The sequence below is a fragment of the Astatotilapia calliptera genome, chromosome 7, assembly GCF_900246225.1.
Source record: "Astatotilapia calliptera chromosome 7, fAstCal1.2, whole genome shotgun sequence".
Taxonomy (NCBI): domain Eukaryota; kingdom Metazoa; phylum Chordata; class Actinopteri; order Cichliformes; family Cichlidae; genus Astatotilapia; species Astatotilapia calliptera.
In genome coordinates, this window is record NC_039308.1 from 25,345,287 (window position 1) to 25,359,774 (window position 14,488).

The 14,488-nt window shown below is 38.8% G+C and overlaps 1 protein-coding gene, 1 long non-coding RNA gene and 2 pseudogenes across 3 annotated transcripts; 2 read left to right on the forward strand and 2 right to left on the reverse strand.

Annotated features, from left to right (window-relative positions):
- Window positions 1-338: 338 nt before the first annotated feature.
- Window positions 339-1,791, reverse strand: LOC113027324 (uncharacterized). Its single transcript, XR_003273022.1, has 3 exons — window positions 1,562-1,791; window positions 732-895; window positions 339-432 (listed from the first exon to the last, which is right to left on the reverse strand). It is a non-coding gene; the product is annotated as an uncharacterized LOC113027324 (long non-coding RNA).
- Window positions 1,792-2,151: 360 nt separating this feature from the next.
- Window positions 2,152-5,436, forward strand: LOC113025857 (GPN-loop GTPase 3-like; annotated as a pseudogene).
- Window positions 5,437-5,691: 255 nt separating this feature from the next.
- Window positions 5,692-8,891, forward strand: LOC113025858 (actin-related protein 2/3 complex subunit 3-like; annotated as a pseudogene).
- Window positions 8,892-9,060: 169 nt separating this feature from the next.
- On the reverse strand, window positions 9,061-13,481 carry LOC113025859 (ubiquitin-conjugating enzyme E2 G1-like). 2 transcript variants are annotated; one of them, XM_026174059.1, is made up of 6 exons: window positions 13,215-13,481; window positions 12,733-12,835; window positions 12,539-12,636; window positions 10,482-10,660; window positions 10,195-10,301; window positions 9,061-9,943 (listed from the first exon to the last, which is right to left on the reverse strand). In XM_026174059.1, exons 1-5 carry the CDS (start codon window positions 13,255-13,257, stop codon window positions 10,206-10,208), a joined length of 519 nt encoding a protein of 172 aa, XP_026029844.1. In that variant the 5' UTR covers window positions 13,258-13,481; the 3' UTR covers window positions 9,061-9,943; window positions 10,195-10,205. The 2 variants fall into 2 exon arrangements, with proteins under 2 accessions (XP_026029844.1, XP_026029846.1); XM_026174061.1 differs by having other exon boundaries at window positions 10,195-10,305; window positions 13,215-13,469.
- Between the last annotated feature and the right edge of the window lie 1,007 nt (window positions 13,482-14,488).

Consider the following 14,488-nt stretch of genomic DNA (forward strand, 5'->3'; position numbering starts at 1 on the left):
ATATTAATATTTATCTATAATCAGCCCTTTTGCAACTTCCTGTTGTGACTTGACAATTTAAACCTTTTCAGTTCCTTCTTCTGGACTTTTGCCAGTTCTAGAGCCAAAACTAATTGCTTCTTTTAAATTTCAGAGATATAAATATAAATTTTAGAGGTTGCTTTCTTAAGATAACATAGAAATTAAACACCAACAAAATAATAGTTTTAGTAAAGGATGACATCCTCCAAATTAAAAATAATCCTCAAAACTCTGCTTTTCTGAGTTTGAAATGTTCAGGCGATGTTTCAAACCACTCAAAGGATTCCAAGTAATACGTAGGGCTAAAAAGGCTAGAGCTGCGCTTGCGTCTTTACCTGCTCGGTCTGGAGCTGTTGTCGGACGGCTCTAACATGCTCCTGATTCTCAGGATGAATATTTTGCTGCTCTTGTCTGCAAATGTCAAAGGATGATTTGGCAATCAGATGTTTGTCAGCGTAAACTATGAAACAGAGCATGACAATGCAAATCCAAGACAGTGAGCTAAGTTTTAATACACTAACTGCCTGTGAACACAGTAATGAAACGGTAACACTGATGAACTTCATCATCAGTGTTACGAGTAGCCCTAAAGTGCAATATTCTACATGATTACAACCCTCAGATATATGCATATATTATCGGTCCTGAACACCTGTCATCCAAAGAAAAAGAAAACGGCACTTTCCTTTTATTAAACAACAATTGCTTACCTGCAGAGGAGAGTGAGGAGGCCTGCAAGGAAGGCGACACTGAGCACCACCACAAATAAGACCTGGTTGCTGACACCTTCAATGAGAGTGTCCTCATCTTGGATCAAGTAGTCCAAGTCCCCATGCTGACCGTCCTCCATCACCCACACTCATAGCCTACAACTCTGGAAAACAGAGGGGGAGAAGAAAAAAAAGATCACTAATTACAATTTTAAATGTTAGTAAAAGCTATATAATTTAACGGACTATGAGGTTCCACTAATGTATTCCCAAGTCTGTGAATGCCACAAATCTGTGGGTTTACGGAATTAAGCTGCGAACTTAAAGGCTTGTTTTTAAGTGACCTGTTAGCAATAGCAGCGATCAGTCCATTCTTACCAAAACGTTACAAAAAATAGGGTAGCGACACTTTATGTCTAGTCTACTAGCCTACTTGTCCCTGCATGTAGCATTCTTCCGTTCACTGTGTTGCTATTATCAGCTAGCAACGCCCGCTTGCCAAGTTTAGCGCTGGCGTAGATTAGCTTTTAACACATTAATGAGCACCGCTACTGTTGGTAATGACAGTGCGTGGCTTTTGGAAGTTCCTCCACCATAGACAATATTGAGCCCTGTAGTTATTTATGTACCAGTGAAAGAAGGACAGCTTCTCTCTTTAAGTCTGAGCTCTTACGGGACATTTAACGACTCTTTGACGACAGGCTTAGCAGGGCCGCCTTAAGTTATAGCAAAAGAGTGTGGCACAGAGCATAATGAAGCTAATACTGTTTACGTAACGTGCAAAGTAATTTGAAACGTTTTGCAAGACGGACTATGATGAAAGAGCTCACCTGATAATAAGAAGTCCACCTCCAGTCGGTAAGCTCTTTCCAAAAGCTTCACCTATCCGCTCCATCCACTCTATCGAGACATTTCCCTCCCCAATTATGACAGATTTTAGAGGCTCAGTCAAATTAGGAGACCAGGAGCAATCGCTTGCGTGTTGTTGCTCTTGCTTGGCATGCCGATGGTAATGTTTCGGTTTGCAACGACTTCCTTTCCTTCTTATTCTCTTAGAGGTATGCAGGTTAGAAGCTACGACGACAGAATGCTGCCCCCTAGTGTTTAGTAATGACGTTATCTTTGTACTTTATCCTTTATCCCATTATTTTTTTTGTTTTATTTTACATAAATTAAACATATTATACAAAGAGAGAGTAATTTCTGAAATTATTTAACTGCTCAGAAAAAGTTTTAGCTTTTTAATGTATGTATTCTCCTACGTTTATTTAACTTCATTATTTATGAGAGACTTGTATTCTGTCTCTACTGACGGAAATGTCTTACCTTAAATAGAAAGACGTCTTCATATAGTGTATAACTTAACAATTAAATTTCTTAGTAATGATCCAAGCTTGTTAACCACGCTTTGACCAATAGGTGGCAGAAGTGCTAATACAATGTAGATGTTTCTTACAAGAAGACGAAGAAGAAAAAGAAGGAGAAGAAGAAGCACAAGCACCACCACCGCTAGTGCATCAATATTACGAACAGTTCTACGAAGCTACTTTTGGCGACAAAAAGGACCCAGTTTTACACAGCTCTCTTTAACTGAGGCACAATGCCTCGTTATGCACAGCTAGTGATGGGTCCCGCGGGTAGCGGTAAGGTAAGTTATCACTCATTCAGTTAAACTTGTTGAAATACCTTGTTGTGCTATTCGGCTAATGCTAAGGCATGAGGTTGTCTTGTGTTCAACACAGACTGCATCTGCTTTTTGTTTACTGGAGTTCATTTTCATTTCAGAGTACCTACTGCTCCACCATGGTCCAGCATTCAGAGACCTTAAACCGTTCGGTTCAGGTGGTCAATTTGGACCCAGCAGCTGAGCACTTTGATTACCCTGTCATGGCAGGTAAATGCAGCATAGTTTTAGTTTATATGACATAGTAGTGTCCATAGAAGAGAGGAAGATACGATTAACCCTGATAAATGGCTTTTAATTAGGCTCTAACATTAATTCTTGCTTTAGTATTTAGCATATAGGAGTTATTTTACACAACCCACATGGTAACTTTATTATGTTTGCTCTCAGACATTCGTGAGCTTATTCAGGTGGATGACGTGATGGAGGACGAGTCTTTAAGATTTGGCCCAAACGGAGGTCTGGTTTTCTGCATGGAGTACTTCGCAAACAACTTTGATTGGCTGGAGGAAAGCCTGGGCCACGTGGAAGATGACTACATATTGTTTGACTGTCCAGGTAAATGTTTCAAAGAGGGTATGTTGAAGCCAGACTTCCATTAGCTTCAGCACAGTGCAGTTGTTGTGCTGGAGTGTGGATGGGATTCAACATATCCTGGGCACTGTTATTTGTTAATTTTGTTAAAATCACCAAAATAGATTTACACTCATGACCACTTACCCTCAAAATTACCTTAATTCCTTATGGCATACATTCAACACGGTGAATTCCTTATAGACTTTGGACCATACTGACACGATAGCATCACAAAATTGCTGCAGATTTGTCAGTTTGTTTGAGATGCCAAAACGTTGATTTTGGCCATCTGAGACTGAAGAAGGCACTTGGATGAGTGATATAATGTTCTCCCACTGAAAGTGCTATGGTTTTGATGGACAGGATCAATGTTTTGGGATTTCATTACCTGGATGATTGAGCATGCAGCGAGACATAGTTTGAGATGATTTTGAGCTTTGTAGTATGACAAATTATCCTACTAGAAGCAACAGTCAGAAGATGGGTTTACTGTGATCATAAGGTAGTCAGCAGCAATACTCAGGTAGGCTGTGGGGTTTAAATTATGTTTTCTTGAACCTTTGCAAATTATAGCCTCAGTTTCCTGGTCATAGTTGACAGTAGTGGCACCTGGTGTGGTGTTCTGCTGCTGTAGCCTATCCGATTCAAGGTTCAACATGTTGTGCATTCAGAGATGTTCTTCTGTAAACCTAGGTTGTAATGAATATGAGTTTACTCTTGCCTTCATATTAGCTTTAAACAGTCTGGTCTTTCTCCTCATACATGAACAAGAATTCTCACCCAGAGAAGTGGCGCTCTTTTTTTTTTTTCTGGACTGTTGTCTGTAAACCCTACGGATGGTTGTTGATGGCTGTTTGGGGAAAATCCCAGCAGATCAGTTTCAGAAATACTCAGACCAGCCCGTCTGGCATCAATAACCATACCATATTTCCCTTTTCTGATGCTTGCTTTAAACTTCAGCATATTGAACGTGTCTGTATGCTTAAATGTAGTTGAGCTGCTGCCATTAGAGAGTAACAAACCTATTGAATTGGCAGATGAGTGTATATATCATTATTTCAGTCTTGGAACAAGGTATGTTATCGTTGGAAAAGTGGTTGTCCGTGTGTGCCTCATAGAACTGGTGTGAAGCGTGGCTTCTTCTTACAGGGCAGATTGAGCTGTACACACACCTTCCTGTAATGAAGCACTGGTGAGCAGCTCCAGCAGTGGGAGTTTCGGGTTTGTGGAGTTTTCCTTGTTGACTCGCAGTTCATGGTGGAGTCTTTTAAGGTAACAGTCTCACAGTGTCTTCCTCTGATTTATTTGATTTTCCTTTTTTAACTTCATTTCTGTACAAACACAAACATAATGTAATAGTGAGAGCACACCTTTTACTTGTCTCCTACTGTAGTTTATCTCTGGAGTCATGGCTGCCCTCAGTGCTATGGTGTCATTAGAGATTCCTCAGGTAAACATCATGACAAAATGGATCTGCTTAGCCCCAAAGCAAAGAAGGAGATTGAAAAGTAAGTTTCATATGAATTGACAATGTTAAGTGCACACAAAATCTACAAAAGTAATTCCCTTTGTCGTCTGTACTAGGACTAGATTAATGTTTTCTTTTCATGTTATTCAAAACCTGAACATGTTTGAAGACACAATTCTTAGTTTTAATTTGCTTACATTTTATGCATGCATTTTTTTTTATTTTATAAAGATACCTGGACCCGGACATGTACTCGATGATGGAAGACGGCTCCAACACAATCAGAAGCAAAAAGTTCAAGAAGCTAACCAAAGCTATTTGTGGTCTCGTAAGTAAAGGCCTTGATTTGGTACTGCATCATGTTTATGACCAGATTGATATTTTTATTAATATATTTGTCTGTTTTTAATGAGACAGTATCTGTTTGTGTATCTAGATTGATGACTACAGTATAGTAAGATTCCTCCCTTTTGACCGCACTGATGAAGAAGGTATTAACATAGTACTGCAACACATTGACTTCTCAATACAGTACGGAGAGGATCTGGAGTTTAAGGAGCCAAAGGTGAAGAAACAGCACAACCCACCCACCCCAATTAAACACAACTGGAAAAAAATAAATATATTTATATAATAAATATACTGTGTGTGTGTGTGTGTGTGTGTGTGTGTGTGTGTGTGTGTGTGTGAGATGCATTATATAGCTTTTCATGATCAACCAGTTTTTTTTTTGTTCTGTACCTTGTTTTCCTACAGGAGGTTGAGGAACAGCCTGCTAACCTAAATTATGACGACATTTTTCAAGACAAAGCGAACAGCTGAGGCGGAGTACGGCCAATCCTGCAAATACAGACTTTGTGTAGCAAGACTGGCAAAGGAGTTCCAATCGGACTGTTTGTTGTAACTGGATGGATACCGAGAAATGGACACGTGAAGAAGATTGTGGATATCATAAATAATGTTTCATGTTTTTTTTTTTTTTGTTTGTTTTGATGAAAATGAAGCTATTCATTTAAAAGTATATTTTAAAACAGTGGTTTGATGCATTTAAATGCTTAGCAGTTATTAAAAAATATTGCTATTATATTTTTTTGAATAAAATGCAACGCAAAATACACGTTTTGCCGCCCGTGTGATGTAAAGTGTTTATTTAGCGCCCCCGGCTGGTTGATACGCCACATGACACGTGGCCACTTCCTGTAAAGCCGAAGGGTGGGACAGCACGGAGAGCAGCATCTTGCAAGTGTTGGAACATTTCTGTCGCTGAGCAGTTGGACTGATATTTATCATTCAACATGCCGGTGAGTAAAAATAAGAAGGAACACACTATTATTGACGAGCAGAGAACTTTACTGCTAGGTTTAGAGCAGAAATATTGCGCTGAAATCCCACTGAGTAGGAAAAAAAGGGGCCTCCGAGTTAAACGTTAGCATAGTTCGCTAATTACCTAACCATTTGGGTCGCAATTTAACGATGTTTGACATGTCAGAAAGCGCAAATTCGCGTTTGATGCTTTGTTGAAATAGGTTTTAGCACGCTGCCTATACTTACTTCTTATTATTTGGTTCTACGATAACATAACTATTAAACCAGGCTAGCAATAGTAGCAATGATGCTATCTGGCAGAAATGTTCCCAAGAATATCAGGTGACAGCAACTTTTCTTTTAATATTTTTCAGGCGTATCACTCAAACCTGATGGCCACCGAAACGAGGCTGGTGGGGGAACATGGCTTGCTCCCCGTCAAAACTCAGTTTAAAGGACCAGCCAGGGGAGACGGTAAGGCTATGCGATATATTTTACTTGTGTAATATTTATCGAGTATATTTTACTCGATAATGTCCTTTCACATAACGCATATCAATTGTAGTGAAGTCTATAGTAGTGTTTTTGATTTGGTTAAGTCATTTTTAGGCAATGGGTTGTATCTTGTTATGACCCCTACTGTATTTTCCTGATACATGCATCAGATACACTTCCTTATATGGTGTAAAAAGCTCATCCTCAACTTCTAACTTCTTCATTAGAGTCTATGAGCACTTCTGTAATAAAACGGTGCATTTTGTAGTGTCTACTCCACCTAAAGGTTCCATTTCAGTCTTCCATGGTGTTGTGGGTTTGACAGGTTCAGTGCTATTGATAATAAAGTTATTATATTTTGTGATTGGGTGATTCTAGTTGCTTGTTAGCAGCTCATAAATCAAGAATGGAGCTCTGCTGGTAGCAAAAAGGCTGCATGGCCAAAACGGGAAATGACATTTTAACAGTGACACATACATATGCACATGCACAAATACTGAATTTAGAAGCCATAAATTTGTTGATTTCTTCTTTGCTTTTTTAAATTTTAGGCGTAGATTCTGATATTATTGACGAGGCTATCTACTACTTCAAGGCCAATGTTTTCTTCAAGAACTATGAAATCAAGGTAAGCAATTCATTGACATTTGCACTGTTTTTGATTGCATGTGTTCCATGTTTAAGGAGACCAAAATAGTCATAAACCTTAGGGTGGTTTTGCTGTATTTGTGCCCCCACCATTGTATCAACATATTTTTATTTTTTTTAAAGTAGCTTAATAAGTTTTATTTGAATAAGGAGGCAGGTATGCACCTCACTGGTGCCCCTTTTCCTCTATGTTTTCTCTTACTCTCTGGAGCAGCTGAGCACTTGGTTTTTCCACATGCCCTGGCTTGCCTCTTCCTGTGATTGCAAACAGTGCAATCTTTTCATAGTTTGCATAGTTTAGGCTGTTCAATTTCTGAGACCTAACTACTACAAAATTACAGTAACCCAATGCTTTATATAAATTTTTCAAAATGTGTGTGTACATGTGTTTCTTTCAGAATGAGGCAGACAGGACACTGATCTATGTCACACTCTATATTCTGAATGCCTAAAGAAACTACAGAAGGTAAATTGAAATCCCCACAAAGGGCTTAATGCAGTTTCATCACTTGTAGCAATGAGCTACTTAAATATATATATTCAAGTAGGTGACCAGAAAACATAATCAAACTATTTCCATTGGGATATGTGGCTCTACAGTGCAGCTCCAGGAGCCAGGGAGAAAAGGAGATGTACACTCTGGGCATCACAACTTTCCCATCCTGGAGAACCTGGCTTCCCCCTTAATGCTATGTATGTCAAACCTGCAAACAAGCAAGAGGAAGGTAAGAAGCCACAAGCTAGGATTAGTACATGTTTGGTCTGCCTTAGGGTGGTTTATCAGTAAATAAGTAAAAACAAACTTGACATTTCACCATATTTATACCAACTGGTTATGTTGTTTCAATTCCCTGACTCTGAATTAGACTGGTTCCTTTGTACACCTCTTATATTTCAAGGTAAAAATAGAAATGCTGACCTTTAAGCTTTAGGGGTCTGGGGCTGAAAATGTTGTTTTATACTTAGTTGATTATCATTTATAAAGTACCAACTGTTACACATGAAACTAATGGAATTCCACCCTATTTAAAAACTCCTGAAAATATCGAGTTATTTTACTGAACTCCATATCCAAGTGAATCCTCTCAGATCTTTTACAGCAATCTTACTCCTAAATCTAAATGCCTGGATCTTTTTTTTTTTTGTACAGTATATTATGTGGAAGGTCGACTACTAAAAGCCATGCCTTCCTGCTGTTAAACAGTAGTTGTTGCTTGTCTGTGGCTGGACTGATAATATTTGCTCTTCATCCTTCTTTAGAGACTATGAGGGCCTACCTCCAGCAGCTCCGACAGGAGACTGGCTTGAGGCTATGCGATCGTGTGTTTGACCCCCAGACAGATAAACCCAGCAAGGTAAGTCTGGCATGTCCAAAGTGATTGGCTGTTGCGGTCTGTGAACATGACAAGGGAAATGTCTCAGGCTAATGCACCCCTTGTTCCTTAATTACTGTGTCTGATGCATCCAGTAGGATTTAAGTTGCAATACAGAAAAGAACTTGCATAGCTCATATTTGGATCAGAGGCGAACGAAAATTAACTGTTGTTCCTGTCTTGATTTCCTGCCTCCTTTATCTGATTTATACAACTTAATATCAAATCTAGGTCACCACACAGCTAACCCAGGAGGATACAGGCTCAAATGCTAGATTTAAGCTGCTTTCTACAATCTAAATATGTGCAGGTTTCAGCAGTTAACACTGAAACGTGTCCTTTTGACTGAAAGTTTACCAACTTTTTCTTCTTTCAGTGGTGGGTTTGCTTCGTCAAGAAGCAGTTCATGAACAAAAGCCTGTCAGCCCCTGGACAGTGAGCAACTAGGACTGCAGTTTTCTACACTTGCAAGATGGATTTTTGGGTGGGGTGGTAAAGGAGGGTCTGCTTTTGTGTTAAGATTTTATACAGTTTATGTTCAAGCATGTCTTCACTTGTTGATTATATTGAGCTGGTGCTTAATTCAATAAAGCAATTATGGAGACGCGAAACTAGTGCAGTTATTGCCGTTTAGTTTTTAACCAAATGTGCCACTAGGTGTGAAGGAAAACTTCAGTGACTTGAGGTCTGTTAAGGATGTTGGTGTACAGCGGAGGGAAGAAAAGGTTTCTACAGAAAGAACAGTATCTGCACGACTTTATTCACACTATATCAATACAACTATATTTCATTTGACATATCCATGCTATTGTAACCATAAAAAAAAAAAAAAGCTGTTACATATAAACTTCTGTAAGAGGTATTAAAATAACTGCTGACCTGTGACCTCTTCCATAGGAATGAGAGAATACATTTACTCTACATATGCAATCACAAGGATAGGAAGAAAGTCTGTTAATTTAAAAAAATAAGAATAATTAAAATCACGGTTTCTCTTTGGTTTGTATGAGACACCTTTTTTCCTTGAGTTAAAAAAAAAAAAGGCTCTTAAATGCAGTCCTTGCTGAAGTTAAGGCAGTGTTCAAGTTCACCAACAAAGGAAAGAAGAAGCACCTGAGAAAGAGGAAGATGTGTTTCTAGATTTCCATCTGATCAATGACTGCGATTAATGAAAAACTGCATATATAGTGAAATGAGTGGCTCAGTGTTGCAAATTGAAGGAAAAAAAAATAACTCGAGCAGTCGACACGCAACAGCTTCACTACAAATAAATAGATTAATATAAACAAGCTTTAGAGAAGGTGCATTTATCCTGGTGCCTTCTCCAAAATCTGATGATTTTTTTCCCCATACACAGAATTTAACATTACACTACTTTAATTATGGAAATCATCCTAAATATTATGTTAATACATTTACTTTGGGGGAAAAAAACAAAAAAACAAAATAGGAGCAGTGTACTGTCAAATTCCATAAGTATGCAAGCCACACAAAAAGGCTGCACATGTCCTGCTAGTGAAATGCTGATAAAGTGGTAATGATATAAAACTGCAGTATTGATGTTACTGCTGTTCAGCAATATTCATGAAGAAGTTTCTTCACTGGCAAAAAGTTGCAAAGATCTGCCAGCCATCTCCCTCAACGGGCAATCCACATCCAGCTCCTACCCAAGAAAAAAAAAACATTTCAGTTTCTGTTCTAGTTTCATAAGGAAGTAAATCACTATGGTAGAAGGCTATGAATTCAGAGGGCTCTAAAAATCAAACAAACTAACAAAAAAAATAAATAAATAAATTTGTAATGCATGAACAATAAAGCTTCTTCTTGTCATTACTTAAAATGCAGCTAATGCCAAACTTGCTCAAAGGCAGCCTAGCAGATGTGAAGAGGTTAAATCTGGGTGATTGTACTTACAGAACTGATGATCAGACTGACGCCTTAGTCAAAAGCAGTGTCTTGGCTTTTCCGTACACAACGCGCCACCTTTTTCTTAAAAATTCCTGTAGGATCTTCTCTCCACTCTTTCTGCCGGGTATAATAGACAGTGATTGTATACAGTGTCATTTACTCCCTCCATCACTTCTTGTTTCTACATCTTGGCCACACAAGCTGCACAAATCAGAGATGCCTGTAACACGTTTACTTCATTTCTCTTAGAGCTTACACGTTGTCTGAAGCTAGCGGAGAACATGAGCACTTACAGCTGCATCCACATTGGCAGGAGAATCTACATTGGGATCTGCCAGCATGGAGATGACACTGATCATGATGGTCTCCACTGTATGGATCGGTAGCCAGCGCTCCTCAGGCTTCTCGTAGCCGTACTTGTCCTCACCAGGTTCGTGCAGAATGGAAATGCAAACTTCGCCATTTTTTGCCACTGGCATAAAAGAAAACAGGAAAATAAACAGACTGTTACAGTGCTGCAGATATAAAATAAAAGGTAAAAGCTCATTAAGGGACTTTTACCACAAGTGGTGTGGTATAGGCTTATTCCATACCACTTGTGGTAAAAGTGGCTCATGTCATACCACTTAAAAGTACACGATTGATGGATCTATTGATCCTCACCCTACTGATATAGTTAACATACACAGACTACCAACTGAAGAAGCAATCATAATAGCAAAATAATGATAATAAAAGCAAAACATGTTTCTTCTTAAAGTGTTATTGGTTATGTATTTAATGTCATTTAAAGAATTTTTTCCAGATTCACAATTTATTTATTTTATAAAATGAAAATTTGAGTAATTTAATTATAAATATAATTAGTTTTTGTCCCAAGTACAATCCACATTATTACTTAAAAAGCAGATTTACCATTCCTTCACTCTGGTATCACTCAATTTCAATCATTTCAACTAAATATTAATTGTGTTATGTATATATGATGAAACCAATCAGCCAGCTGAGAGACATAATCTGTCTAGCATGTATTGAATCAGCCCTGGGACCCAAAACATGTCACCTAGAACGGGCAAAGGAGACATCCTGGAAGAGAATAGCAGCTCTACTCTGAGGCCCTCACTCCATTTCTAAGGCTGAAAGATGACACCATTCGGAGAAAACTCATTTCCATCACTTGCACTTGTGATCTTATTCTTTCAGTCACTACTCAGAGCTTGTGACCACAGGTGAGAGTAAGGACATAGATCAGTCGGTAAACAGACAGACTCACTTTTACACTAGTCTCCTCACCACAACGAACCAGTACAGCACCCACACTGCTGCCAAGACTGCACCAATCTGCCTGTCACTTTCCCAACTCCCCTCTCTTGAGAACAAAACCCAGATATACTTGAACTCCTCGACTTGGTGCAGCAACTTGTCCCCTACCCAGAGTGGGCACTCTCTTCCAGCTGTGAACCGTGGCCTCAGACCTAGAGGTGCTGATTCTCATCTCGACTGCAAACCACTCGGGTGTAACCTGAAAGTCATTTCTCAATGTAGCCAACAAAACCATATCATCTGCAAGAAGCTGAGACAAAAGACCCGATATCCTCCGTCAATTAGCTGTGTCTAGAAATTCTCCCCATAAAACGAGTCTGTCACAAATAAAAGCCTTGGCGGAGACCAACACCCACTGAGATCGAGTCTGATTTAATGCTGGGAATGCAAACCAAACAACTAAAAACACCTAAAGCTAAATGATTACTACAAGTAGTTATAATACACAGTTTGCCTCTTGCTTTGCTCAGGGCATGCTGGCATGTCACAGAAGCAAACAGTTGCTACTTTCCCATCTGTGTTTTGGGAGCAAAGTAAACATCTTTTTTTTTTTTATGTAGGTCTTCCAGTCCAGTGTTGGACAGCCACATCAGGTGTTTTCACTGTGATTTAGTGGTCATTAAAGTGTGTTCAGAAATTGCAAAATGATGATGATTAATCTTGTAAATCACACACGCTGCTCTCCGGTATATAAGCTGCATTTATAGGGTAAAGGTAGTGGTATCGGCAATGCTGGCCCTGTATTTGCTTCATATCTGATCAATACCAAAATCTGCAGTATTGCACAGCACTACTGTACATACCCGAGTGTTAAGCTAAGGCTTATATATTTTTAAAACTCATAATTCTTGTATTTTTTAATAATATAAATTACCATCTAAGCCATTGGCTGTGATTAGAAGTAATGTTTGCATAATCATAACCACAATTTAAGACAGCCCCCCCCCCCCCAAAGAAAAATGCTAATTTTCTATCCTTTGATGTAGAATACATAAAGAGGAAGAGGTTCTGAGATGCTTGCTCTTACCATTTGGATGCCAGATTTCAGTGGCGAACTTCATCTTAGGAGGCTTCAAAGGATAGTCGCGAGGAAATGTTAAGATAGCTTTGAAGAAACCTCCTTCACTGAAAATGAGAAAGAGGATGGTGTTAACAAGACCAGCTTTAGCTTCAGATGGATATAAATCCATTAGTTAAGATCAATAAACAAGAATCACTCACTATAATGTGTCTTGAGGTCCAATAACGACCACTTCCCATTGATAGATGTTATCATCGTCCACGAGCCCGGCAGAAAAGCCGTCCACTGGGTTCTTGATCAGTTCTGCAGATTCAAAGTGATCAAACGTGTTTAAACTCACCACACTGTGTGTTTCGAATAACATCAAGTAGACATGGAGAGAGTAAGCACATGTAATGAATGGGGGTGTACTGACTTTTAAATAGTAGCTGTTGAGCAATAGCAGCTAGCCTTAGTCATATGTCCGCTAACAGCTGTGTGACACGCTATCTACACGCGACACGTGCATTACAACTACATTTTCAAGCTTTTATATATAAAACACACAGGTCACATATGACAAACACTGCTACTACTAAACAACAACCAAACGAAACACGTCTGCTTCTCACTTGTGACTGACAATAAAACAAAGTGAAATGCTAGTGTCCACAGACTTAGCAGCAACAGTTAGCTAACTTACCTGATAATTGTTTACGCAATAACAACGAAGACTGTCCTGTCATTTTACAAATGTATGTTTTCGAGTAAGAAGTAACTAACACAAACTAAAGCTGTGGAAACGATTTAAACTACACCGTCCACGTTTCTTCTCTCTCAGACAGCGCCGTCAGTGACTTATAAAAAAAGTGGTCTGAGGAAGTAGTGAGCCATTTTTACCCTGAGTCAGATCTCTCAGGCAAATCTTCCTCCCCATGTACGTAGCATACCACAAATGTCAGGGTAAAACTAAGCTAAAACTGTGCTAAAATATTTAATTAAATCGAATAAAAATACAACTGGGTTTTAGAAAAAATGTAACGTAAATTAAATCATGTGCACATGTAATGACAGTTAAACAGCCAAATGCCGTGCATTAAAAAAAAACCAAAAACCAAAACAAACCTCTGTTATCTGCTAGCTTAAAAAAAACTATCATTTTACCTCAAATTAACCAGGGAAACATTAAGACTACAGATATTAAAAATCTCCCTAACAAACATATAACTGACTAAAACACTTTGTTTCTCCTTTATGCATATTAATGTATAATAATAACATAATAATAATGATAATAATAATACATTTTAATTATAGGCGCCTTAAAGATCGTCAAGGTCACCTTACATTAGTACAGCAAAATAAAAACATAAGGCCCTATAAATGGTAAATGGCCTGTAGGACCCCAAAGCGCTTCACATATCCAGTCATCCACGCACACATTCACACACTGGTGATGGCAAGCTGCATTGTAGCTACAGCCACCCTGGGGCGCGCTGACGGAGGCGAGGCTGCCGGACACTGGCGCCACCGGGCCCTCTGATCACTACCAGTAGGCAACGGGTGAAGTGTCTCGCCCAAGGACACAACAACCGAGACTGTCCAAGCCGGGGCTCGAACCGGCAACCTTCAAATTACAAGGCGAACTCCCAACTCTTGAGCCACGATTGCCACGGCTATATGTATATAAACCCTCTGATGTATAACCTTTACTGTTAAGAGATATACAGTATGCATAAAAGCAACCCACAAACCTGTTAGATAATTTATCCTCATACCTGCTTGAGATTTAAGACATTATTAAGTACAGGTAAGTACGATAAAGTCCTGTTTGCTGTTGCATCACTCACTATACACTTTTACAGACACTACACAACAGTATGGGCAAAGTTGACAACTTAGCACTAAATATATTGACACAAAGAACTTTAGAAATTTATATTCTAAATAATATATTCATACAATAAAAAATATTTT

What these genes read in the sequence shown, in the direction of transcription:
- LOC113025859 (XM_026174059.1), bottom strand. Translation starts at nt 13,257, where the DNA reads ATGACAGGACAGTCTTCGTTGTTATTGCGTAAACAATTATCAG. An exon ending in ATTGCGTAAACAATTATCAG is followed by an intron (nt 12,836 to 13,214) that starts GTAAGTTAGCTA and finishes TTGAATCTGCAG; the next exon opens with AACTGATCAAGAACCCAGTG. An exon ending in GGACCTCAAGACACATTATA is followed by an intron (nt 12,637 to 12,732) that starts GTGAGTGATTCT and finishes TCTCATTTTCAG; the next exon opens with TGAAGGAGGTTTCTTCAAAG.